The 26,827-nt window shown below is 41.7% G+C and overlaps 1 protein-coding gene across 2 annotated transcripts in view; it reads right to left on the reverse strand.

Annotated features, from left to right (window-relative positions):
- The window catches only part of ELAVL4 (ELAV like RNA binding protein 4), a 149,878-nt gene that overhangs the window by 87,977 nt on the left and 35,074 nt on the right, over positions 1 to 26,827 (reverse strand). Inside the window, exon 2 of one of the 2 annotated variants that reach the window (XM_054980239.1) lies at positions 26,389 to 26,629. In XM_054980239.1, coding sequence (XP_054836214.1) covers positions 26,389 to 26,629 — 241 coding nt within the window. Of the gene's footprint in view, positions 1 to 26,388; positions 26,642 to 26,827 lie in introns of those variants that run through there. The other variant, XM_054980240.1, reaches the window with a different exon arrangement.

Genomic DNA, 26,827 nt, shown 5'->3' on the forward strand with positions numbered 1-26,827 from the left:
CTTTCTCTGGCCTATTGTTGTTACATTCAGTCTGGGGTTGATAAGAGGAAGGATGCCTATTTATTGCTTCTCACACAAAAGAAGCTGTACAAAATTCAGATTTCTCGAGCTAAAAAAAAATACTAAAAAACTCAATGAAAGATCCTTCTGCAAGCAGCCAAAGAAAAAACTCAAACTTTTGGCGAATAATTTACAGTAAGACATCAAATGATACATCATCTCTGCATTTCTCCACCTCTCCAGATTCATGGTTCACTTATTTTCAGAATCTTTATGATGATTATCACCAGACTTTGACCTTACCGGATCTAGATACTGTTCCAAGTTGGCACCCAGTTTCTGTACAAGAAGTTAAATCTCATATCAATCATCTCAAAAGAAACAAAGCCTCTGGCTTAGACGGTATTTCCCCAGAATATTTAAAGGAGAATGTGGATTGGTGGGCCCCCTTTCTTGCAACACTTTTCACGTATATTGACACATCTGGTTGCATTCCCTAAAGTTGGGAAGTAGCGACGGTGTGTCCATTTTTCAAGAAAGGCAGGAAAGACAATCCCTCTAATTACAGGCCCACCAGCCTACTAAGGGTTATCAGCCTACTAAGGGTTATCTGTATCTGGACCATTATTGATTGCATGGCTGTATAAGTGCAGGTGGCTTCGAGATTCACCAGACGACTGCCCAGGAGGAAGAAATACGAAACGGGTATTGGATAAAGTTGCTTCGCAGCATCCCGTCGGCAATTATGCCCATTGGTTTTATTATTCCCTATATGGGATTGGACTGGTGACTACTCTAGATCCTTACCAGGCTGCGCTATCATGCAAATTTATGTATTAACTCATGTGAGCTTTAAAAATTCTTATATTTAGATAGGCACCGATACAGTGTATAAAATATACAGTGTGTATTGTATTATAATGGTTGTATGAATTTCTTATTGTATTGTTATTTATTGCACTTGAGCACTTTGCACTTTTGAACAATATAAATTGATTTTGTATATATTCTCCTCCCACTTGTGTTTTTTGTGCTGGTTCTTGTAGAACTGGGAGGCTCCCCTGGGTCTTGTGTACTAAGGGTTATCAGCAAACTCTACACCAGGCATCTTCTTGATAAATTCCTATCTTGGCTTGATCAAGGGGACATCATTGCAGTAGAGCAAGCAGGTTTCAGGGAGGGTAGGCCCACCTCGGATCACTGCCTAATTCTCTAGCATCTTGTTGAAAAGTATTGCACTAAAGCGACAACTTCCTTGTACACAGCCTTTGTGGATCTAAAAGCCACATTCGATTCCATCTCTAGAGCTAAACTGTGGGATAACCTGGAGGCATCTACCATTGACAAAATTTGGTCATGATAGGGCCAAAGAAAGGACAAACAGTACGCACTAGGGATGTGTGCTTCAGGTTCCAGATCCAAGTTTTTAACCCGGATTGGGCCCGATTCAGGATGTTCTGGCATTCTCAAATCAGCCTCAGCATTGCTGAAGCAATTTGGGATTGGCAAAGCAAGTCTTTCCCTTGCATAATACACATTCCATAATCCACATTCCATCTCTACTCAATTTGGGATTGGCAAAGCAAGTCTTTCCCTTGCATAATCCACATTCCATAATCCACATTCCATCTCTACTCAAATTTCATGATTGATCTGTTTCTCAAATAAGCTGTTATTTTCGCCATTGCTGTATATTCAGCATTTTTGTATATTCAGTATACTTATTTTCCCATTCTTCTAAGCTTGGAAAGATGTTCAGTTTCCATTTTGCTGAGTAGATTATTCTGGCTGCTATCACCATATATTAAAATATTTCTTCCACAATTTTTGGTAGTTCATTAAGTAATATTTCTAAAAACATATTCTTAGCTTCCATAGGAAATCTAAATGTTAATTTATTCTGCATTTTCCCATGTATTCCTTTCCAATATCTTTTTGCTTTTTTGCAAGTCCACCACAAATAATAAAAGGTTCCATCCATATCTTGACATTTACAACAATTTCCTTTGTAAGTTTTATTTCTCAATATCCTTTGGGGTAATATACCATCTAAAAACATTTTATACCAATTTTCTCTTAATGCCTGATTGGCTGTGAACTTCATTCCTTTTTCCCATAATCATTCCCACTGGTACATAGGTATTTGCTCTTGAAAGTTCTGCATCCCTTTAATCATACATTTTTTCACTCCTTGTGTTTCTAACTGAAGTAATAATGTATATATTCATCATAATAAATGATCCTTTTTTTTGTAATCAGCTGTTCAAGCTCAGTTGGAGCTCTCTTAGAGCTCCAACTTCCATACTTATAATCGTCTTTAATTTTGAGACAAGCGATATTTGAATGAAAGAACACCAATGTGGATTGTACCTGCAGAGGTTGTGAATCCAAGAACTGACTATGAAGGAGTGGAGTGGATGACATATCAGAACATTCTTAGAGTGGATCAGAATTAATACAATATTAGAAATAATGAAGAATTGCCATTTCAATATGGGTGGTTTCAATATATGCAGATAAAAGATTTGTATGACACTGATCGGAGGAAAGTAGAATTCTTTCTTTCTTTCTTTCTTAAAGAAATTTTTATTGGGTGAGTAAAAATTAATATTACAGATTTTCAATTGAACCCCTCATTTCCATATTCTCCCACCCTTTCCCCTCCCCCCTTAATCTAAAACTTCCAACAGTTTTCCAACCCGCTGTCTAAATCTACTACTTATATCTGCTTTTCTATTCTTAACTGTCTTAATACACTACTTAAATAGGTAATATGTATTAAATTAAGCAAAACCTAACATCAAACTATCAATTACATTATATTTCTAACTTATCTCCTCTCTTCTCTTGTAAAGATCAGTATCTCTTCCTTTCTGTAAGCTTAATATTTATCTAACAACCATAATTCTCACTTTACGTCCCACTTCTTTTCCAAATACTGTTTGGAGAAAAGCAGGTTTTAGAGTGGAAAATTCAGAATTGGAACAATGTTTACTGCAAGGGGGGGGATTGATATCTAAAGTGTGTAAGATTTTGTTGAAATGGTTTACAGAAGATGAGACAGTAAAAGTTCAAATGGTAAAGTGGGCAATAAACTATAATAAGGATATATTGATGGAAGCTTGGGAGGAATTGTGGAAAAATACTATAAAGATATCAACATGTACCACGATAAGAGAAAATGTGTATAAAATGATTTATAGATGTTATCTCATGCCAAAAAAGCTAGCCAATGGAAATAGTCAGATGTCAGATAAATATTGGAAATGTGGAAAGCATGAGGGTTCCTTTTATCATATGTGGTGGACGTGTGAAAAAGCTAAGCATGTCAGATATACTGAAGAAAAAAGTTGTTAGAAACCCAGAATTGTTATTGCTATGTATGAACCTAGAAGACTTTGACAAAGTGGACAGGATAATGGTATTTTATATGACTACGGTGGCTAGGATAATTTATGCACAGCTGTGGAAGACAAAAGAGATACCATCGGTGGAAGATTGGATTATAAAAACATTGAGCTTGGCTGAAATGGATAAACTAACGAGGAAACTTCAAGATGAAGATATGGAAGAGTATATAACAAGTTGGGAGAAATTTAAGAACTATACAGAAAAAAAGTGGGACATTAAAGGGAAGGTGTGGTCTTTGGATACTTTCTGAGGGGAGGATAGTGCTCTGTTACTTTGAATTAATACAGAGGTAGTAATCATAATACTATATTAGAGGTAAAAAATCTAGTTTGTGATAATATACCATTTTATTGATATATGTAGGTACAATATGTTATAATTTACTAGGTTATAACGTCATGAACTGGATAACAATATAAAGGATATTAATAATTTTGAACATTATAGATATGATATATTTGTGTAATAGTGCTATCTAAAGATATGTAATGGTATAGAATATATTACTATGACCCATGCTTAGAATGTAGTATATAGCTATTAATATAGGGGGCATATTATATTGTAGGTTATTGGATATTATTGATAGATAGTACTAAAAGATATGGAATGTTAGATAATGGTATTTATCATTAAATAGGTATTATTATTTTATATAGAGTTTAGTTTGGTTAAGATTTTATCTAAGAGGTAATAAAGGGAATGGAAAACTGTCGGAAGTCAACGGAAAAGGGGAGGGAAAGGGTGGGGGGTATTATAATATGATGGAAAGTTAACTGTGTAAGTTTCTATATTTGTATAATGACCCATCCAATAAAAATTTGTTTTAAATTTTTTTTTGAGACTGATTGATAATATGGTAACCACTAAATGTTAATTCCTTCACCTCTAATATCTTGCCAGGACTTGTTTCCCCGGAGCATTTATTATATTGCCATGTTAAAAAAAACCTTTTATTTCTCACATTCTTATAATAAGCATCCATCAGGGACATGAGCAGAGAGTTTGGGGAACTCAGTATGTTCTGACATTTAAACAATATTCTCAAGAGTCCATTTCTAATTATATGATTCCTTTCTTGTGTTATACTCGTTTTGGATTATATCATTATCCATAAAAAGTTATGTAAGCCTTCATCTAGTCCGCTGATTCCAGTTTTACTGTACTTTGCCTTGGGTTTTTAATCCAATCCACAATCCAGACCTGCTGCTTGATAATATAATTTTATTTTTGGAACTGCTAACCCTCCTCTTTTATTTCTCATCTGGAAGTATTTTAATTCACATGGTCAAAATGCCTTTGTTTTTTAAATAATTTTTTGTGTGCCTCCTCCATTTCTAACATATCTAATTGATTTTTTAAGTGTCTTGGGTTCTACTAATAAGGTTTTGTTAGAATTTTTTTGTGTTCTTGCTCCAATCTCTAATTTTTCCTACTGATATCTACTAAACAGTTTATTCTGGTTTTTGTCTTTTCTTCTTGGCAGCAGCGGCTAATAAGATTCTTCTAATGAATGCTTTAATCATATCCCTAATTGTAGCTGAGGACATTCCTTCTGTATTATTTATTTTAAAAAATTCTTCCAGATCTTTTTAAACACTTATTTATGACATAATCATTTAGTCTCCATCTTCCTCTCAGTTTCTGTTCTGTTGCCAAACTACCTCTATATGGTTGTGATGTGCAAATATTTTTGGTTGAATCTCTGCTTCATCTAGATTAACTGTTAAACTTTTTGATATCCAAAACACGTATATTCTTGTGCATGTCTGATGTCTGTCAAAAAATGTGAAATGTCTGTGTTTGGGATGCTTAGTCCTCCAGGCATCTTCTAATTTCAGTTTGAGTCCTCTCTCAGGAATCTCCTAGCACTTCTAACAGAAGATCCATGGGTATTTCCAACAATTATGGGTCTTCTTCAACAAAACTTTCTTCTATACTTTTTCTAATTCATTATATAACCTGTCTGATTCACTGTTCTTCAGTCCAGCCATTCGCTCACTAAGAATCATCCCACAGGATTTCACAAAAGGCTGGAGGAATCCCTGCCAGAAATCAGCCTGGCAATCTCACCTAGCCTCTTAGAGATCTTTTGAAGCAGTGTTCCTTGCTATTTGCTAAAGGAAAGGAGGAGACTGATGTATGGACAACCAGGAGCTATGGAGCTACTCCTGGATGTATCTCTTAGGCATACTCTTTCCCTACTGTAGGACTACCAATCCCGATAACTACAAGGTAATCCATTCTTCTAGTTGCAGCTGCTCTCAAATCTCTCACTCCAACGTAAGAGCAAGAGTGGGAGAAACTGCATCTCCAATTTCAGTGAAGTGGAAGAGATAAAGTGGAAAATAGAGCTGTTGTGTGGGTGGGAAGGAGCTTTGGGTTTAGAGCGGAGCTTGGGTAGGTGATGGTCAAAGGCTGTCTTAATGTAGCCTATAAACCATGAATGTATTGTATCATCATCAGAATGTTCTCCTTGCATGGGTAGAGTGCAGCAATTAAATATCTTTAAATAGTGTAATAATCCATAACAGATCCTCATTTATAATAAGCAAAGTATATATGCATAAATATTGTAGTGCATTCTCACTATTGAATATGTATGGAAGGGACATGGGTACAGTAAAGTGAAGACTAAGCACTTTTAGGAATGTAAGAAGAGGCCTGCTTAATCAAGAGAAGGTTCCATTTAGATCAGTAACCTCTTTCAATTAGCGGCCTGTCAGACACCGCCAGTAAGATGAAAAGCAGGGTGTAAATGCTACAACCCTTCTCTTATTCAGAGATGTGGGGTAATATTTTTTCTATTTCCAAAGTCTTTTTCTTCAAATTAATAACAACATTATTAAGCAAGTACCATCATTTCAAAGTTGTAATGAATGTTTTTCAAGTGATTATTCCTAGGAATTGAGAGGAAGAATATTTCTATGGTTTATTGATTGGTAACAAAAATCAGAATCCATGTAATGCCTTGGTTAGCAATTGGAAGACTGCTAAAAAAAAACCAAAGTTGCAGACGCACGTGAGGGCAAACCATCTCTGTTACTCTCTTGCCTTGAAAACCCCAGCAGGGGTTGCCATAAGTCAGCTATGACTTGATGGCACTTCCTACTATCATCAAGACCAACCAGAATGACATTAAACATTGCACAAGCTTTTAAACTCATCATAATTCTTCATCAGGCTACATGTTACAAAATAAGAAAATGAGCAGATTTTCCAGATTCAGATTGGAAAGGAGACAGGGAATAAAACCAAAAATACATACAATAATACAAATAAAATATCAACTTACAAATTCACCTGATCGGCTGAGCAGGTCAAATAAAAAACAAAGCTAAAATTCTTATTTATATGTCTCCTCTCACATTGTATGAGGGAACTCTAATCACCAATCTGACGTGGAACTAACAAGTAATGCCAATGAGAAACATAGTGAAACTGAGGTGCCCCAGTGACCTTGGTGAAAAAGTTAAATTCTGTTGAAACAGAGGAATGGATAACCATGTCCACACAGTATATATACTGTGTACAGTTATTTGAGAGCACAAAAATTAGTACATCTACAGTTTTCAGTGCCTTTAGTTTTTTTCTCAAAATGTAAACAATGTAAGTGTAGTACAAGCTGTATTTCCGAATTTTTTACAAGTATTATTCCAATAAAAACAATTTCTACATGAAACTTTGAATTTGTTACAATGTAGCATTAGAACCAGGAAGGAATTTTCCTCCAGGCCAGATGGGCAGGGTATCCTGGAGGCTTTTTCCATTCTTCTGGGCACAGAGCAAGAATCACTGGCAGAGGTGAAGGGGGGAGGATAGCTGTGATTTTCTTGCATTGTCCAGGGGTGGGACTAGATGACCCTTGGGGTACTAAAAGCTTCATGTTTCTCTGATTTCTTTTTTCCTTATCAAATATTTCAGTTCAAGTCTTGGCTGCTACTGAGATATCAAATTAATATGAGGTCCTTAAAAATATTTTTACTAAATATAAGCAAAAATAAACATGCTAAATTAGATTAGGCTCTGTGATAGACAGGTACAGTTTCTCTTCCTTCAACGAACAGCCATTGGGAACTGATGGAATATTAGGAGATATTGGTAGTTGAAAGTTGTTAAGGTCAGTTAGCCCAAAGGAGCAGAGAGCGGTGAGTCAGAAGAGACAGATTTTTAGTCTGTGAAATAGCAACCAATGTTAGAGGGCTGAGTAAACACAACAGAGTCTCCTCAAGAAAACAAAAGCAGCAAACAAACAGGACCCTCCCTGAACTGGAGGAAAATGCAATCAATCACAGTGTTAGCCTAATATAATTATATTTAAAGTGACTAGTGCAATATGTGAATAAATAAGTTATATACAATCTCATACAATCATCTTAAAACACTATACAAAAGACAATCATACCCATCTAAATACAGCAAAAGATATTCCAATAATTCCAACAGTGATAACCTTCAATCAATATTGAAAATAGCTCTATTACAAATATAAACTCATGTTCATGCATATGTACACATGGCCAGCCTTCCATAATGTAATTCAGTAATTAAGAATATTTTCTCTTTCTTTTGCAGAGCTGTCGGAGTGAGGTCTTAAGGTGAAAAGCACCATTCTATGGAGATCATTTGGTAAATACACAAACTTCAATGACTCAGTAGATTATTAATGTTATTTCTCTATGTTATTTTACAGGTCGGATACTGCATTCCGGGGATCAAAGCCCCAAAGGGAAGCCAGCTCACTCAACCTGTTTGAGTGGTTGTTCCTGGGGTGGGACAAAGGATTGAGAAGTTGTCTCCGGGATAAGACAAAGAGCTGTCGAACTGTCTCCAAAGTGGGACAATAAGCTGGTAAACCGTCTCCAGGGTGTGACAGTGAACTAGGAAGGTTTGATCAGGTCTCCCTGGGTGGAACTGAAATTATCAATTTATGACTGATAACCTGCAAGGTGGGTGGGTGAGGCTATCAGTTCTCTGAATCACCTAAGAACAGGGAAGTGATTAAGGAGAGATCAACAGGGTGGGTTGCATTGATTAATTCAGAAACTCCAGGAAGGCCCTACTGTATCAGGATCCTTAGCGCACCTCTGGAGTGTGGGAGAGGGTGAGCTGGCCTTACCTGTCATTCCTCATGTTTGCACGTTCCATCTTCTAGCCAGGATCAATCAATCAATTTTATTGTTACAGTCATCGACCAGCTCAAACAGAGATATATTGTAAAAGCAATCCAAGAATTCCATTAAAATTGGTTAATATAAGTAGACATTAAGAAATGGTTATTATACCATAAAATATAATTATTTATGAGGACAGTTCAAAAACTGCTATTCAGACTGCTAAATTCAGATTTTCGGAGCTTATAGTCCTATGCACAAAATCTAGCCACTTGCTGGGTTGTTTAATGGTTTCTGTCTGATAAGAGGTAATCAAGCTTCATTTTATTTGATCTGCCTGGAAATTTTTCTATCAATGGACTAATAGTTCTCAATCTGATCTTCCTGTGTTTTGGATAGTTAAAAATATACATGTTCTACTGAGTCAATCTCTTGCAATGGGCAGGGACAGAATCTCAAGGAATAGGGAGTTGCTTTAAACCTTCCTTCCAATACTGAAGAGGGCAAAGTCGAACTTCTGGCTAGTGTGAAAGCCCTTCTTGATTTGTTTGATTCAAGGAAGTATAAATAGACAGCAGGGACTGTGATATCTCTCTTGTCTATAGGAGGGATAAAGCCTGGAGAACTAGAAATATCCATTTGCCTTTCAGTGTCTTTGCCTTTCAGTGCCTTTGTTTAATGAGTGATTTAGCCTGATCTATCCCCAGGCTAGAAGAGCTTGGAGAAATAAAAAAAAACAGGGTTGTTCATTTAGTTCTTTGTGCAGGCACACATTGGAGGGGACTGAGCTTGAGCAGGCCTGCCGCTTGGAACAGGACTTTTCTAGCTCAAATGCTACGGAGGGGCAACCTCCCCTGCAACCACTTCAAGTGGCTTTTCCCGCCGAAACAGTCACGTGGTCAGGGAGGTCGCCCCCTTCTTCCTCCAGTTCTCCTGTGCCGCCATGACCTCTCCAAAACTGTCAGAGTTCACTGCGGGGTAGGAGGCGGTTAATGTGTACCTGCACAAAGACCTAGATGAACAACAGCTACAGGTAAGTGCAACCCTGTTTTCATCTACGGTCTTTGATGCAGTCCTACACTGGAAGAATAGCAAGCTACTCACCCGGTGGTGGGAGTGGCTCTCAGACAAAGAGAGACTGCAGGACCGCTTGTCCCACTGCTACTTCTCTCCTGAAGTTCACATCCACAGCATAGCATTTCACAAAGGTCTCTCCAGACGACCATGTAGCAGCATGGCAGATGTCACCAATAGGAATTCCTCGCAGGAAAGCAGCTGATGCCACTTGGGCCTTGGTTGAGTTGGCCCGAAGAACAAATGGACAAGGGACATTGGCCAGATTATAACACAGTTTAATCACTGATACAACCCATCTAGAGATCGTCTGTAATGACACAGTCTTGCCTTTATTAGGACCAGAGTGATAGACGAAGAATGTCGAATCCATATGGAAAGATTGAGTCCTCTCTTTGTAAAATAAAATGCCCTTTCTAACATCCAGTGTATCTAGTGCCTGTTCCTAGGTTGTTGGTAGGGTCAGGAAAAAATACTGGCAGAGTTATAACCTGTGACACATGGAATCTGGAAACCACTTTTGGTAAAAATTGCAGACTAGTGCGCATTACTGCCCTATCTGGGTAGATCTGTAGGAAAGGAGAGTCTATACTGAGTGCCCTAAGCTCCCCAACCCTTCTGGCTGATGTAATTGCTAGTAGAAATGCCATCTTCGCAGATAAAAGGGGAAGGGGACAAGTTACCATTGGTTCAAATGGTTTCAGCATCAATTTAGCAAACACTAAAGATAATGACCATTGGGGAAAGATTGAAGAAGCCCTTCAGGAACAGCTTTGATAGGTAGTGTGAAAACACTGTTTTTCTATCAATGCCTTTATGAAACACTGATATGGCTGCCAAATGAATTTTTACTGATGAAGACGCCAGACCTGTTGACTGTAGGGACACGAAATAGTCAAAGATATCGGATAGACAGCATGTTTCTGGACTTCCTGCCCTGGCACTTGCCCACAAAACAAATCTATTCCACTTATAGGCGTTATGATTTCCTGGTAGATAACCTTCGGGCGTTGAGTAGAACATTTGCCACTTCCCTTGAAAACTGCATATCCTCTAGCCTAGGAACCACACTGTTAAGTGCAATTTGTTCAAATCATAGTGACGTGTGTGTCCATAGGTGAGCAAGTCCAGATTCAGTAGTAGGTGGGCATAACGTCCCCTGGCCGTCCATTACAGTATATAGAACCAGGGCTGACATGGCCAAAACAAGGCTATCAGTATGCAAGTAGTCTGGGCTGCCTGTACCTTGCAGACCACTTTGTGAATCAACGGAATGGGAGAGAATGCACAAAACAGACCTCCCGTGCATTTGATCTGAAAGGCATCCCCCAGGGAATTCCCGTCTCTCCCTCCCCTGGAGCTAAACCTGGGGGTCTTTGTGTTAATAACAACAACAACAACTTATATACCGCCCTTCAGGGCAACTTAACACCCACTCAGAGCGGTTTACAAAGTATGTCATTATGGGGCTGAGAGAGCTAGAAGCTGTGACTGACCCAAGGTCACCCATCTGGCTTCAAGTGGAGGAGTGAGGAATCAAACCCGGTTCTCCAGATTAGAGTCCTGCACTCTTAACCACTACACCAAGCTGGCTCTCAGTTTGTCCGGTGTTGCAGGCCTTGGAATTCCCGAAACTTTTGGTTCTCGGGGATTTCAACATCCATGCTGACGACGATGCCTCCATGCAGGCCATTGACCTGGTGTCCTCCATGGCGGCCCTAGGACTCTCCCAGTTTGTTTCGGCTCCCATTCATCAAGCAGGTCACATGCTGGATTTGATTTTTGGGGCAGGGATGATGGTGGTCCTGGATGCCTATGATGCAGTGCCATGGTCAGATCACTTTGTTCTGAAGGCTCGTCTGAGCATGCCGCTCCTTTCCCGGGTGGGCGGTGAGCAGATTTACGCTCGCCCGCGGAGGCTTATGGATCCAATTGGTTTCCAGGCGGCTCTGCGGGATCCGATGCCCCCTGGCAGTACATTAGATGAGCTGGTGGATGATTGGCATGACCGTCTTTCCGAAGCCATCGACGCTATTGCCCCCTGCCGTCCTCTCCGAGCCCGCAAACGGGTAGCTCCTTGGTTTACCGAGGAGCTTCGCCAGATGAAGCGGTCTCTGAGATGACTAGAGCGAGTGTGGAGGCGGGGGCGCAACGAAGAGGCAAGAACATCTTATAGGACGTTTATGAAAGCCTATGAGGTGGCAGTGAAAGCAGCAAAGAGGGATTTCTTTGCTGCTTCCATTGCGTCCACTAGCTCACGCCCGGCTCAATTATTTCGAACAGTTCGGTCCTTGGTCTCCCTCTCTCAGGGAGACCACCAAATTCTTAATTCAACTATTGGCTGTGAGGCTTTTGCAAGCTATTTTGCGGGTAAAATCTTGTCCCTTCGCCGTGGCCTGCCACCCACTGTTGATACAGTAAGGGAACTGGAGACCCCTTGGCCGTCTTCTGGATCCGTATTAGACCATTTCAGGCTGCTCTCTCAGGACGATGTTGACAGGATCCTGCAGAGGATGAGGCCAACCACCTGTCCTCTGGACCCCTGCCCATCCTGGCTGGTGAAGGCCAGCTCAGAGGGGCTACGGGACCATTTGGAGGCCATTGTTAACATCTCCATGAGCTCTGGGGTTTTTCCAGGAGTGTTAAAGGAGGCGGTAGTGTGGCCCCTCCTGAAAAAAACAACTTTGGACCCCACCAACCCATCCAGTTACCGCCCAGTGTCGAGCCTCCCGTTCCTGGGCAAGGTGATTGAGCGGGCGGTGGCGGTACAACTGCAGGAATTCCTGAATGATGCTCTAGTCCTGGACCCATTCCAGTCTGGCTTCCGTCCTGGCCATGGGACGGAGACAGCCTTGGTTGCCCTCACAGACGACCTTCGCAGGCATCTGGACCGAGGCGGGTCAGCGCTGCTTGTGTTACTTGATCTCACAGCAGCGTTTGACACGGTTGACTATGATTTGTTGGCCATCCGCCTTGCTGACGTGGGGATTAGGGGGTCAGTCTTACAGTGGCTGGTCTCCTTTCTCCAGGGTCGGGGACAGAGGGTGGCGCTCGGGGGAGATCTATCGCCCCGTCACCCTTTGGTGTGCAGGGTTCCCCAAGGGGCAATACTCTCCCCGATGTTATTTAACATCTATATGCGCCCCCTCGCCCAGTTGGTGCGGAGGTTTGGGCTGGGTTGTCATCAATACGCGGATGACACCCAACTTTTTCTGTTGATGGACAGCCGGCCAGACACGGCCCCAGACAATCTGGCCAGAGCTTTGGAGGCTGTGACGGCATGGTTGAAACAGAGCAGGCTGAAATTGAACCCAGTGAAGACGGAGGTCCTGCAGCTGGGACGGGGGCTGCCAGATGTTGGGATCCAGCTCCCTGCCCTGGATGGGACACCACTGGCAACTTTGCCAGTGGTAAAGAGTCTGGGTGTGCTCCTGGATGCCTCCCTATCGATGGAGGTCCAGGTCACGGCAGTTGCCAAGTCTGCATTTTTCCATCGTCAGATCAGGCAACTTGCCCCCTACCTGATGCCCCAGGACCTGGCTACAGTGATCCATGCAACGGTCACCTCCAGGCTAGATTACTGTAACTCACTCTACGCTGGGCTACCCCTGGGCCTGATCCGGAAACTACAACTGGTCCAGAATGTGGCAGCACGGGTCCTGATTGGTATACCTTACCAGTCACACATCACACCTGTCCTGCGCCAGCTGCACTGGCTTCCGGTTGAATTCCGAATCAGGTTCAAAGTGTTGGTTCTTATCTTTAAAGCCCTGAGTGGGTTGGGACCGGCATATCTTTGGGACCGCCTCTCCCTGTACGTTCCCCGGAGATCGCTCCGATCAGCAAATAAATATTTACTTGTGGTCCCCGGCACTAAGGAAGCCCGCCTCGCTTCAACCAGGGCCAGGGCCTTTTCAGTCCTGGCCCCAGCATGGTGGAACGCTCTGTCAATGGAAAACCGGGCCCAGCGGGACATATTATCGTTCTGCCGGGCCTGTAAGACAGAGCTGTTCCACCAGGCGTTTGGTGATTGAAGGGGGTGGTGCCATGTCGGCCTCCCACCTTTGGGGTGGGGAAGTTTCTCCCCACCACTGCACCTTGTTAATTTGTCTTATTATTTGTATATTGATTTTTTGTTTTTATCGATTTTAACTGTTCACCGCCCAGAGCCCCTGGGGGTGGGCGGTATATAAATTGAATAAATAAATAAATAAATAAATAAATAAATAAATAAATAAATAAATAAATAAATAAATAGTATATATGGGATACAGTGGACAGTATGGTTGGAACCTATAAGAGCGGAAATCATTCCTCTGGTTATCATCTCTACTTCCTGACCACCTAAACATTGGATTTCTGGCTACTGCAGGTAGGACCCCATAGGATCCAACTGTTTGTCCTTTTTCTTTTTAGATAGGTAGTCGTTGGCCTTTTTGGTGAAGAAACACCCTCAAATGGCATATCTTCAATCTTTTCCCTCATCTCAAGAAGTAAGGCCCTAAGCCAGGCATGTCTGCACAGCAACACAGCAGTTTTGAGAGCTCTTGTAGACATGTATTGTTTGGACAATATCAGTGCCTCATCATAAATGAGCTTCATGAGGGATCTTTTTTCCTCTGGCATATTCTCCATAAAAGCAGTTATCTTTGCTATAAAAAAAATTGGTATCCACTCATTATGGCAAGGAAGTTTGCCATCTTGATGTTTAGGGCCCACCCTGAATAGAGCTTTCTGCCAACTGCATCCCATTTTCTTCCTTCTTTATCCGCAGGTATCGCCATACTACCGTGCCTGTGTTTGGATTGAAGCTCTTCAGCAATCATTGAGGATGCTGGTGGGTGTGTGAACAGGTAAGGGCATTTGTCCTGTTTAATGTTATACAGAGCCTCCAACTTCCTTGCAGTCACTGGAGTCGAAGCAGGTTTCTGGAATAAACTGTCCATAATGTCCACAAAGCCTTCTATTATAGGGAAACCCACTGTGTCTGGTGTGTCAGAGTAGATCTATTTGAGGATGCTATCTATTGGCTTCTGCTATACCGTTGAAACATCAATGTTCAGTGACTTAGCCGTATGGAGCATCTGCTCATAATTTAAAATCAATATTGGGGAGTTCTGCTCCGAGTCCCCCATAATCTCTTCTTGTGACAGATCCAAAGTGCCTGTCGGGCTCCGTTTTGACCCTTCTGCCACCGGCTCAGATTCCGAAACCGATCTCTGCTCCAAAGATCGGAATGTGACCAATCTCTGCTCCAAAGTGAAGGAATGCAACCGATCTTACCAGTTCGGTTCCGACCAATGAGGAGGCTTCATTGGAACTGTCCATTCTGATGCTGATGATGCAGAAGGGAAAGGTGCGTACATGGGCCAATCATAATGATATCCAGCTGGTGGATAAGGAGGGCACCAGGGTGGGCGCTGGTGAGCCTGCCCTGCTCAGTCCCATGGCAGGTACCTCTGATGCTGGGAGCAAAGCTCCATCCTAATTTCTTCCCCAGGTGAAGGTGTCATGTCTGTGCCCCATCCGTGCCATTACTTGATGTTGACCTTTTGTTAAAATTGAACTTTTCCAAAATGGACTAAATGCTGACCTGCTAGATAGAGCACTAATGCCAGATGACCCACAGACTCTGTTAGGGTGGATTCAATTAGCATGCGAGGTCGAAAATAGAAACTAAATTGTGAAACTTGTACGAATGCAGCAATATGTGGGGCCAAGGCCAACCACCAAAGGGAGAGGATGTATCCAACTGGGGCCAAGGGGCCCCATCCCCAGAACGGAAAGAGAATTATGATGGAGACAAGGACTATGTTTGAAATGTGGAGGCGTTGGACATTTCTCAGCCCAATGCCCTGTACGGCCAGCACCGGAGGAAGAGGCCAAGGTGCAATGAAACCCGTGGCCCCTCCTAAACCGCCTGGTTGAAGATTGCCTCCGAAACATGGGAGGCCTGAGACCAGCTTGGATGCTGATGAGAGTCCCAGAGAAGCCGAGGAACCCACACAAAAAGAAGCAGAGGAGAGCTTCACCCCGCCGTCAGGAAACAAGACAGACCTGCCGTAAAAAGATCCCAACGGCAGGTCCTGAAAGAGCTCAAGCTGCCAGAGGTGAGAGAAAGAAGGTCCATACTGTTTACGCCAGTGATGTTACTGAATCCTAAAAAGGGAACCCATGTGCGAGTGCAAGCCTTAATAGATTCAGGATGCACTCAGTACTTAATATCACCAGCCCTGGTCACGGGATTGGGGTTAGAAGTGATAAAACTCAAAGACCCTATAGTATTTGAACAAATGGACGGGTCTAGTATGATTCCCGCACCCTATAGAACTGAGCCTACCCCGACAGGCATGGGGAGTCATTGGGAAAATAGAACGTATGTAGTCAGTGATGTGGCCAAATACCCCTTGGTACTGGGAAGTCATTGGCTTTGGGACCATGACCCGTACATCAAATGGTCCACTTGAGTAGTGATTTTCAAAGGGGATTGTTGTGCAAAACATGCATGGATTAAAGTGTGGGGACGAGAAGCACCCTCCCCGTTAGAGACTGTGTTATTAACCACTGAGGAGGAAAAAGCCATCCCCCCTGAATATCATGATTTAAAACAAGTGTTCAATAAAAAAGAAGTTGATGAACTTCCCCCTCATAGAGACATGAACTGTGCTACTGAATTAATTCCAGGGGAAAAGTTGCCTAAAGGAAAGTTGTACTCTATGAGCCCAGAAGTGCTCTATGAGCACTTTCTGTAATCGCCACTAAAAAAAAAAAAAGAGTGCTGCTATTTTTAATATCTTTATACAATGCTTTTAATGTTTTATGATAATGTTTAATTAAATGTTTTAAATGTTTTTAATGCTGTTATCCGCCCTGAGCCTGCTTGCAGGGAGGGCGGAATATAAATATGATAAAATAAAATAAATAAAATAATAAATAAGAGAGAAAGGAACTAAGAGAGTTCATTGATAAAAACCTGGAGCGAGGATTCATCCGCCCTGCCAGCCCCCCCCCCATGCTGCATCTGTGTTTTTTCGCAAAAAGAAAGACGGGGGGTGAGACTGTGTACTGGATGGGAAAACCTCCTGGAATGTTGCAACCCTTAGAAACCCCTCCTGGATGGTGGGCTGTGGTTTCAATGGACTTTATTACAGATCTTCCCCCCTCGAGAGGATATACAACAGTCATTTTAGTAGTGGTGGATTTGTCCGCAAAATAGGCTCATTTTATTCCATATACAACAATCCCTACAGCTAAGAAACTAGCCAGCCTGTTCATGAAATACGTGGTCAAACTGCACTCCTTTCCTAATAAGGTAATATCTGACAGAGGTCCACAGTTCATTGCCAACTTCTGGCAGGAGCTTCTTAAAATTGCTGGTATTGAACAAGGACTTAGCTCCGCCTGTCATCCCGAGAGCGACAGCCAATCTGGACGCACAAATCAAGTGCTGGAACAGTTTTTAAGATGCTACATTAACTATCAGCAAGATGATTGGATTGATTTTCTTGATTTTGCCAAATATGTGTATAACAACCCAATACACAGCTCTACAGGTGCTACTCCTTTTAAAATAGTACATGGATGCGAAGGAAGTGCCTTGTCTTTTACTACAACCCCTGGATCCCAACAGCCAGGAGATCTAGAAGACTGGTGGACTAATTTAACTTCCCAATGGGGAATCATACAAAGACTTTGGACAAAGCAAAAGAGGACTATAAGAAATTAGCTGACAGAAAATGCCCTGAACAACGGAAATTGCAACCAAGAGACTTTGTATATATTTCCACCAAAAACATTAAAGGGGAGCAACCTAGAAAAAAATTAGGGTGGAGATATTTAGGACCTTTGCCTATAGAGAAATTAATCAACGAAGTAACTGTAGAAGTTGAGTTCCCCAAGAATTTAAGACAAATCCACCCAGTATTTCACTTCAGCCTTCTGAAAAAGGCTCCCTCACCTGACCAGTGGCATCCAGAACGGGCCCCCCCACACCTAATGCTGGTAGATGGACAATTCATTATGAAGTAGAGGAAATCCTGGATTCTAAAGTGAAACACAACAAACTTTTCTACCTAGTCAAGTGGAAGGACTTTGATGAACCTTACAAAGAATGGGTGGAACAATCCCATATGAATGCTCCTAGATGTATTGTCGAAGGCTTTCACGGCCGGAGAACGATGGTTGTTGTGGGTTTTCCGGGCTGTATTGCCGTGGTCTTGGCATTGTGGTTCCTGACGTTTCGCCAGCAGCTGTGGCTGGCATCTTCAGAGGTGTAGCACCAAAAGACAGAGATCTCTCAGTCAGACACTGAGAGATCTCTGTCTTTTGGTGCTACACCTCTGAAGATGCCAGCCACAGCTGCTGGCGAAACGTCAGGAACCACAATGCCAAGACCACGGCAATACAGCCCGGAAAACCCACAACAACCAATGCTCCTAGACTTCTTTCAAAATTCCACAAATGTTATCCTGATAATCCTGGCCTTTGAAGAGAGGGGCCATCTTTGGGGAGGCAGAAATGTCATGTTTGTGCCCCGTCATGCCATTACTTGATACTGATCTGTTGTTCTGAACCAACGTTTCATGCTATAACTGGATGTCATATTGTCAATGCCATAACTGTTTTGCTTTCACAGGCTTATTGAAGCTGCAGGTGTCTTATCTAACGGACTGCAGACGCTCTCAGTGCTTCTTACTTTGTACCCTGCTCGCTCCCATGAATTACTATGTTTCAACTTTGATCTCCTGCTTTCTCAGTGTCTAGACTTGATAGTACAAATGTGTGAGATGTTCTCAGGATGGGTTCGCGCCAAAAGTCCTGTTTTACTGATGGGAGCGAGAAAGAGTAAATGTGTGTGTTAAGAGGAAGGGTTTTCCCACATGTTGCCATTCCTGTCAACCTGTTCTTATTGCTTAGTTGCTTACCTTGCTTCTGAGTAATTCTATGGACATATCTGTGGAAATGATCTGATTCCTGAATAAAACCTCCTAATCAAGAGCCTGGATTCTTGCTGTGATGGTACAGGGGTCTATCTGCCATAGCCTGTCATCCACAGCCTCACCATGAACTCAATCTACGTTGAAGTGTAAGCAGTTTATCTACACATGGTTCTGGTGCAGATTCCAAAATGAATTTGGCACGACTCCAAGGCTTGCGACGTGACTTCTCCAAGTGTTTCATTTTCTCTTTGCACTTTTTTGGCAGTGGGTCTAAAGTCTCTTCAGGTCCTGTTAGCACTGGAGATCTCACCATACCATCTATTGTCCTCTGGAGGCTCTCTTCAATCAGAGCAATACTCGTGGTAGATCGGACCGATGCAGAAGTCTCTCTAGACCAGGACCACTTTTGCTGTTGACCTCGAAGTCGAGTGATCAGGTCCAACAGGGAGTTTGGTCTCCAATTTGACATTGAGGCTGCTTCCCGAGTCAGTTCTGAAACAGCTTGAGTCGTGCGCTCTACCGGGGCAGATACCTTCATTGCTGGGCTACTGCTGCGTGACATCGCCTTCTTCCACAGCATCACTTTCAGTCAGGAGGCACAATCCCCTCTCGCCTTAGGGGTGAAAAGCTGACAATGCTTGTGCCTCTCCACAATTCTGCCTTCTCCTAGACATGCCAGGCACAGCAAATGTCCGTCTGTTTTGGCCATCTTAGTGCCGCACTGTGCATATTTCTTAAAAAATGATTTGTCTGCCATTTCAAGTTTCCAGGGACTGGGATAAAGAAAAAGAAACTAGCGGGCGTGTCTGGGCAAAAAATGATGCAACTGCTCCCATAAATAACCAAATCCCGAATCAAAGCTTTCTGAAATGATTCAGGTCACTTCAGAAAGCTTTGGGCTTATTTAAACCCTGTGGCCCTGCTCTAGCTGACTGGCGGAGCTCACCAGTCAGCTGGAGCAAGGGCAGGGGGTTTAAACTTTAAAGCACCCCTCATGCTGCTTGCAAGCAGCACAGGGAGGAGTTTTAAGTTTGCAACCTTGCTCTGCCAGTCAGCTGGAGCAAGGGCAGGGGATTTAAACTTTAAAGCTGCTTGCCACTTTGGGATTCGGGTTATTCCTGATTGTTTTCCTGCTTTGGGTAAACCCAAAGAGGGAAACATGTGCACACCCCTAATCATAAGCCTTCTAATATTATGGGGGCAAGTCTGACCTGTAATAATAGGAAGGAAGGTACTGGCTGGACATTAGGAAAAACTTCTTCACATTATGAGTAACTCAGCAATGGAATCGGCTGCCTGTAGTAGGTTCCCCCTCATTGGCATTCTTCAACGAGTGCCTGGACGAATACTTGTTGGGGATGCTTCAGGCTGTTCCTGCATTGGGCAGGGGGTTGGACTAGATGGTCTGTAAGGCCCCTTCCAACTCTATGATTCTATGATTTATTTATATTATTATTGCTAAACTACTACTGTCAGTAATGAATTTTAATGGATGCTAAACACTAATTACATGACAGAAAATTAAAGGAGCACTTGTACAACTCTTTACCATAGCATGCAGCCCAGGGATTTAAACTATTTTAATTTTTACACACTCACTGCTAGATAGTAGCTTTTGTTATCACATCGTCGTGATGTGATGGACTCTTCTCCATAGTAGAAAAAACTAGATAAAAAATACAGCAGACTTTGCCCAACAGTTTGAAAGAAGGGAATGTATCTTTGATCTGCAGATGAGATCAAGAGATCAAATGTGGTGTAGTTAGAAACACATTAGCTGGTGGATCCGGTTTCGTTTTCTCAGCCATGCCGGACGCTCCTCTCGGCTGGTCCGGGAGGAAACGACCGGGCACCCTGACCGGGCGGCTGATCCACTAGGATTAGCCCCCAGGACTCCCAGGGAGGGAGCCAGGGTCCCAGCGGGACCCGAAATTAATGCGGGGGGGAATTGCCCATTTGTCCCTATGGAGGCCGGCAGACGTGCGCGGCGCCTCGAGTGCCGCCGGGCAACGAGAAACGGCAAATAAAAGAAACAGGCGGAAGCCCGTAAACAAGCGAATCCCTTCTGTTCTACAAGCGTTTGTGAAGGAGAGGTTGATCTGAAGAAGGCTCGTTCTTCCCCTTCGTTGAGTTCCAGAATTTTGTTGGCGCCCCCCCCCCCCCAAATGGCAGCAAAGAAGCAAAGTCCCGCTCTCGGTAAGTCAATCTCAGCTACCTTGAAGGGGGAGTTGCTCGAAGAGTTGGTGCGCAGGGCGGTGGTGGAAGCCATAAAACCCTTTGTTGACAAGCTGAACGAAACTGATCAAAGGGTGGGCTTAATTGAAAGCGAAGTGAAAACCATTAAGGCAGCAGCGGGGGGGGGCAGAGAAGTCTGCTCTGGAAAGTGCGTCACTTGTGAAGGCTACAAAAAAGGAGCTGAAGCTGGTTGAGAACCAGCTGATCGGGTTACAGATGGAACGAACGCAGACAATTTTGCGTCTCCAAAACGTGAAAGAGGAGGAAAAAGAGGATCTGTGGGAGGTGGTCTCGGAACTATTGGCGATACCCGCGAGGACGACTAAAGAAGAGGTTAAAAGCGCCATTTTGGAGGTCCGTCGGGCTTCTTCAAAATATGCAACAAAGCGACAGTTGCCTCGTGAGATCATTATTGACTTTTCATCTAAAAAGATTCGGGACACCATCCTATATAACTCATACAATGCGGATTTGGACCTTATGGGTTTGAAAGTCAAGATTTTGAAGGACGTTCCATTTCTAGTCCGGAAACGGCGTTTTAAATATAAAAAGTTTGCAGCTCTTCTGAGGGACCATGGAATAAAGTACAAATGGTTATTCCCGGAAGGAATATGGTTCAGATATAAAGATCAGGCCTATAAGATATTATCAGAAGATCAACTAAAGGATTTTGAGAATAAAAACCCAGAACTCTGCTGCACCGAGAACGAAGAAAAGGAGGAGCCGGAGGGGGGGGAGGAGGAGGAGAGCACCGCAACAGCGGTTGCACAGAGAGAACTGCGTCCGGGACCTAGAAGGGGGAGGAAAGTTTAATCAGAATTTGAAATGTTTATTCTCTGTATGATTAACCACTCCATCATTATCCTATGGAGCTATTTTTGTATTATGACAGTATGAAGGGAAACATTGAAGTGTAGTGTTTAGTGTTTGTAGTTCATTCCCCTCCTTTTTCTTTTTCCACCCCCCTTTGTCCCTTCCCTCTCCCCTTTCCTTGTGATAGTCTTGTGTAGTGTTTTGTAGTTATGAAAAATAAAAAAATTTATAAAAAAAAGAGAAACACATTAGCTGGTTTAGTTAATTTTTCGTAGATTTAAAACGGTAAAATGTTTGAAAAAACAGCACTAGTATTCAGGGAGGGGCCATGGCTCACTGGTAAAGCATCTGCTAAGCATACAGAATGTCCCAGGTTCAGTCCCAGGCATCTCCAACTAAAAATATCAGGTAGCAGGTAATGTGAAACACTTCTGAGAATTTGGAGAGCTGGCAATAAAAATAGACAGTATCAATCTTGATGGACCAATGGTCTGAACCAGTATAAGGCTGCTTCATGTGTCCACTACCTGTCAATGGTAGCCTCGGCAGGTTCTCTAAAGCTCATCAAATCAACATGCAACAGTACAGACCCAGAATTCAGCTTATATGAAGGCAACTAAATACCGCAGCTTGGCTCTATGGGCAATAAATCAGCAGCACTAAAGAATTCCAACAGTAGTAGTATCCACTATTTGAAACAGTTTAAACAAATTACTCATTTGAGCCATCAGTAACCGTGTGAAGTGCAAATTCTGAAAAAAAATATTTTTCTTTAGGAATTTGTAGAAAATGCACTTTAAAACTATAGACCAAAATATTGCAGCACAATTGCTGGTCTGTATTCACATTCAATTCTCATTGATTCCACTGGCTACAACACACAAATCAAGGTTAAATTCATTACCAATATAGCAAAGGCAATCAGTTCAGTTCAGCTTTACTTTTAATGCCACACTTTCAAGCCTTCATCCAGAATTTGTGTTTCATGCTTCCAGCATTACAAGTGCTCTGGGCAAGACAGTTCCTTAGCCAAGATATTTTGTTGCTGCTGCTTTGATTTTGGGAGAGCAGCTGATTAAACCTCACTAGTGGGTTATTGGACGAAATATGCTGTAGCTAAGAAACGATACAGCAGGGACCAGTTTCACTGTTAATTTAAAATGCTAGAATTAATTAGGTAGTGTAAATGAAGAATTTAATAAGCACACTTAACAACTAGAAGTTCTGCTTTTATTAAACATTCCTGCCAAACGAAGCCAAATATCTTTGGTCTCTTCTTCCTGTCTTGTTTTCTTTAGGACATTTTACTCTGTGGCAAACCCACTCTGACAATTAAAATATGCCTGCTTAAAATTTTTATCTGGTACCTTTTACCTTTTCCTGCCTGCTCTTGGAAGTTACCAAACAAAATGAAAGTTTACAATCCTGTTTCTGATTTCCAAATAAAATGCTGTCTCATTCTTTATGAACTTGTTTCTGTGCAGTACCAAATTAGCAGTTTTTCAGACAAATATGCTTATTTAACCCCTGTATCATTGCAAAGCAATGAGCAACATTACGAATCACAGGTCTATATATCTAAAGCCAGAAAGAAGAATTCTGAATATTATTACCAGATAACAATAGGTTGGAAATATATTTTAAATATCAAGGTCCTAGCAGTGAACTTTTAAATACATAAGCAGTTAGGGATAGCCAGCCTAGCAATAATCGTTTAAGTACTTATCTGAAATATCAAAAATGTTTACAGCCCTTTCAAAAAGTTTTTGTAATTCAGTCTTATTACAGTTTAAGTATTCTTTTCAGCATACTAAAGTTTTCAGTATGCCCACTCAAATATATGAAGTTTCAAATAGGCCAACTGAATCAGCCTCATAAAATGTACTGAAGGTGAGAAAGCATGGCTATGCTGGCATAACAAAGTCACTACACGTTCTTATTCTTCTACAGCAAGAGAGGATACAAATGCCTCCAACTCCTACCAATATCTCCCTCCAGCAACTACCAGCATGTCTTCAAACATTTTGTGTAAACAATATAATCTCCATCACAATTTACAGATAAACTGATCTAACTTTCATCAGGCCTACTGAAAAAGTTTCAGGTCATAGGAATTTCAGACAGCTATACAACTGTCACATTATAATCTCAAGAAAATGTGAACAGTGATTCTGCTGAGGGGACAGCTTTATGGTGTGGGCCACTGAGAGTCTGCCGCAGATCCTACAAACGAACTGCAAGTCTGTCAACTCAGAATGGAAGCCTTACTCCATATCCTGCTGCTAGAGGTTCAAACGTCTCAAAAATGAAATGAGAATCTACAGCTTCATAACCTCACCAAACTGCCTTAGACCCTTATTTGTAATTTCCTGAAAGAGAAGCCAAAGTGTGCAACTGGAAGATGTTTAGGTAGGACTCTCATTAGATTTGTATTCAGTTTCTTAGCTAAAGAGAATTAGGTGCATAGGAAGCTTCTTTTCCCTTGCTATTCAGATACTCAGTTGCACCTAGAACCTTGCTGAAGAAATGCTCTTCCTCCGTGTTACCTCTTCAAGAAGCTGAAGAGTCTGTCCTCTAAATGCTACATTTTGCTCCCTATATGCTGTTATTTCCTGACGGTTGCTTCAGAGCTACTAGACAAGTCCTGCTCCAATCAAGCCTTGCTAGGTCTCATTCGGGTTCTAACCCCAGATGATATATAGGGACATGCACTAGACATATACAGCCAACACCCAATATATTCATCATGGTTTATTCTTTAAAAAAGCAGTGCTACTTAAGGGACCAAAATCAGAGCCTGCCAGTGATGTTATCTATTGCATCTATGCATTACTATGATATACCAATCATAAGTGTGAAATTTCAGCAATTACTCCACAGTATAGGGCCATACCACTTGTCATAGGTTGGACAGATGGTGATGCTGCAGCTGACAGCGGTTTCTCCAGCCATCTATTTTCACAGTGACCAGCAGCTACAGTTTGTCTACCATTTCCATGCTAATACCTATTTTCTTATCATCTCATAAGACATATTTCTATTAATCGCAGAATATGGTATGGAAAGGCTTATTTTGTAGCATATATTCAAAGCATTTCAGTTACAGTAAACTAATCTAAAGGGGGAGGGGGATACAACAATAGCATTGCTTCATGCTTGCCCATCAGGCTATGATCACCAACTAGGCCACCCATTTTCTTTTCTTCATAATCTATTTCTTTTTAGTGGTTCTCCAACTAGTCAAGGTTTCTCTTTCAAGCACTCTCTGATCTCTTTTATTAGAGATTTTGCAATCATCAAACACTCACACATCCTATTTCTATCTATATACTTTCACCACTGCTTTTATATTACTTTCTACTCTCTATATTCTTGTTCTATGTTTTTCTTCTCCATTCTCTGGAAGATTAGTAGTACTACAACTTAAGCCCCATCTTTTGTGGTCTCTGCAGTTCACAAACACCCATAACTTCCTGACCTGCACCATGCTGCTCCTCTCCTAAAGTTATCTGTCCCCGTAATTATTTCATTTCCTTGCTTTTAAAGCTCTTAACCTCTCCATCTTCAATTATTCCCCCTCCCTCTTGTGCATTTCCTTGCTTTCTCCTCAGCATTCGATTAGTATTTGTCATCTTTCTCTCACTATGTCTTCTGTTACATGGATCCTTATGGCTAGAATAGCCTCTCACTTCCTATTCAACAACCCATACCTTAACTCAGAGAGTCTTTTTCAGCACACCCTTTCCTGAATCACCTGATTTATCTGTATTTCTGCTGCTATGACAACACTTCTATCCTTTCCATTAAAAGGTTAATCCTGACCTCATGCTTTTGTACATATCAATATAATGTGAATTCTAAGTCTTTTGAATAGAGAGGTTTGCTTCTACATTCTGAACTGCACCCAATGGTCACTAATATGAACCTAATACAGCACCAGCTGCAGTGAACCAAAGCCAATGTAGAAATAAACATAGGAAGTGTCAGGAAGTTTATAATCTTCCCTAGATATTCTGGCCAAAAGTCCATCTAGTTCTCAAGAAGACAAAACAAGAGATGGGCTGCTCTATGGGATAACTTGTATAAAGTATTTCCAGGAGATACAAATCAAGGAAGGATTAGAAATGGGATGATATTCAATGATTTAGAGAGTGAATGCATACCCTGGTTCAATCTTTAAAATCAACACTAACTTTTAAAAATGCTAAATTTGAAAGGAACATTGAACTGTAAGATATGAGCTTACTCAGTGACCATAGCCAAGTCAGTTACTAATTACAAAAAGGGCTCATCTTCCATGGTTGCTAAGCCTGGCAATGCATGGGCTTAGAGAGTCAGGAGGGCTGCTTCTAGTTTGTGTGGTGGTGGATACAAATTCAATACCTAATCTACTCTGCTCACATTTATTATCTGCTCATTGTTTGACGTATCATTATATACATGTGTACTACATGCCTGATACATATAACCAAGCAGTTGCCTTCAACTCTCAAACTCACAGCTCTTGCACATTCATGTACATGTGTGACATACTCTATTTTTGAATGTCCTGGCCAACCTCCATTATTTGTACGTGGATGAATAAGAAAATCAGAAACTATATATGCCCAAACAGTATATTACTTGGAAATTTAAACAGTTTTACCAAAGATTAATAAATATTATTTTTAATATTAATTAAAATATTAATCTTTGATGCTTAACAAAAAGTATCAAAAATCTTATAAAAGAACACACAAACATAGCCCCATATCAGGTGACCTGTAATGTCAAGAAATGTAAAAAATGTTGTACCACTTTACCTGTAATTTTGTCTCTTACAAGCTTGCAGGACTCTATTTCACCAATGCTCCCAAAAAGGCTCCTGAACTCCTCCTGGGTCATGTTCTGGGGTAAGTAGTTGACTATGAGGTTGGTTTTGCTGTCGTCCGTAGCAGCCCCTGTCTGCATAGGAGAAGGGCAGTTCCTACTGTTGCTGGCAGGACCGTTGGTTGTATTGGATGTAGGGCCATTGGATACCTGAGGCTCCATGGTGCTAATTATCTGAACAGAAAGTAAAACGGGGGAAATACCACCTTAAGTCTCAGAAATACAGTTGCTATTTTTAAAAAAGGATACTTACAAATGAACATGTAGGTAAAATTCATGGCCAATTTAAAACAGTTTAACAAAAAACCTCAGCTTGATTCTTCTGCTATTGTTGTAAAGTAGGTCATGCAGGTCTTTGGCAGAGAGCACATA

Source organism: Eublepharis macularius, chromosome 5 (assembly GCF_028583425.1).
Source record: "Eublepharis macularius isolate TG4126 chromosome 5, MPM_Emac_v1.0, whole genome shotgun sequence".
NCBI lineage: Eukaryota > Metazoa > Chordata > Lepidosauria > Squamata > Eublepharidae > Eublepharis > Eublepharis macularius.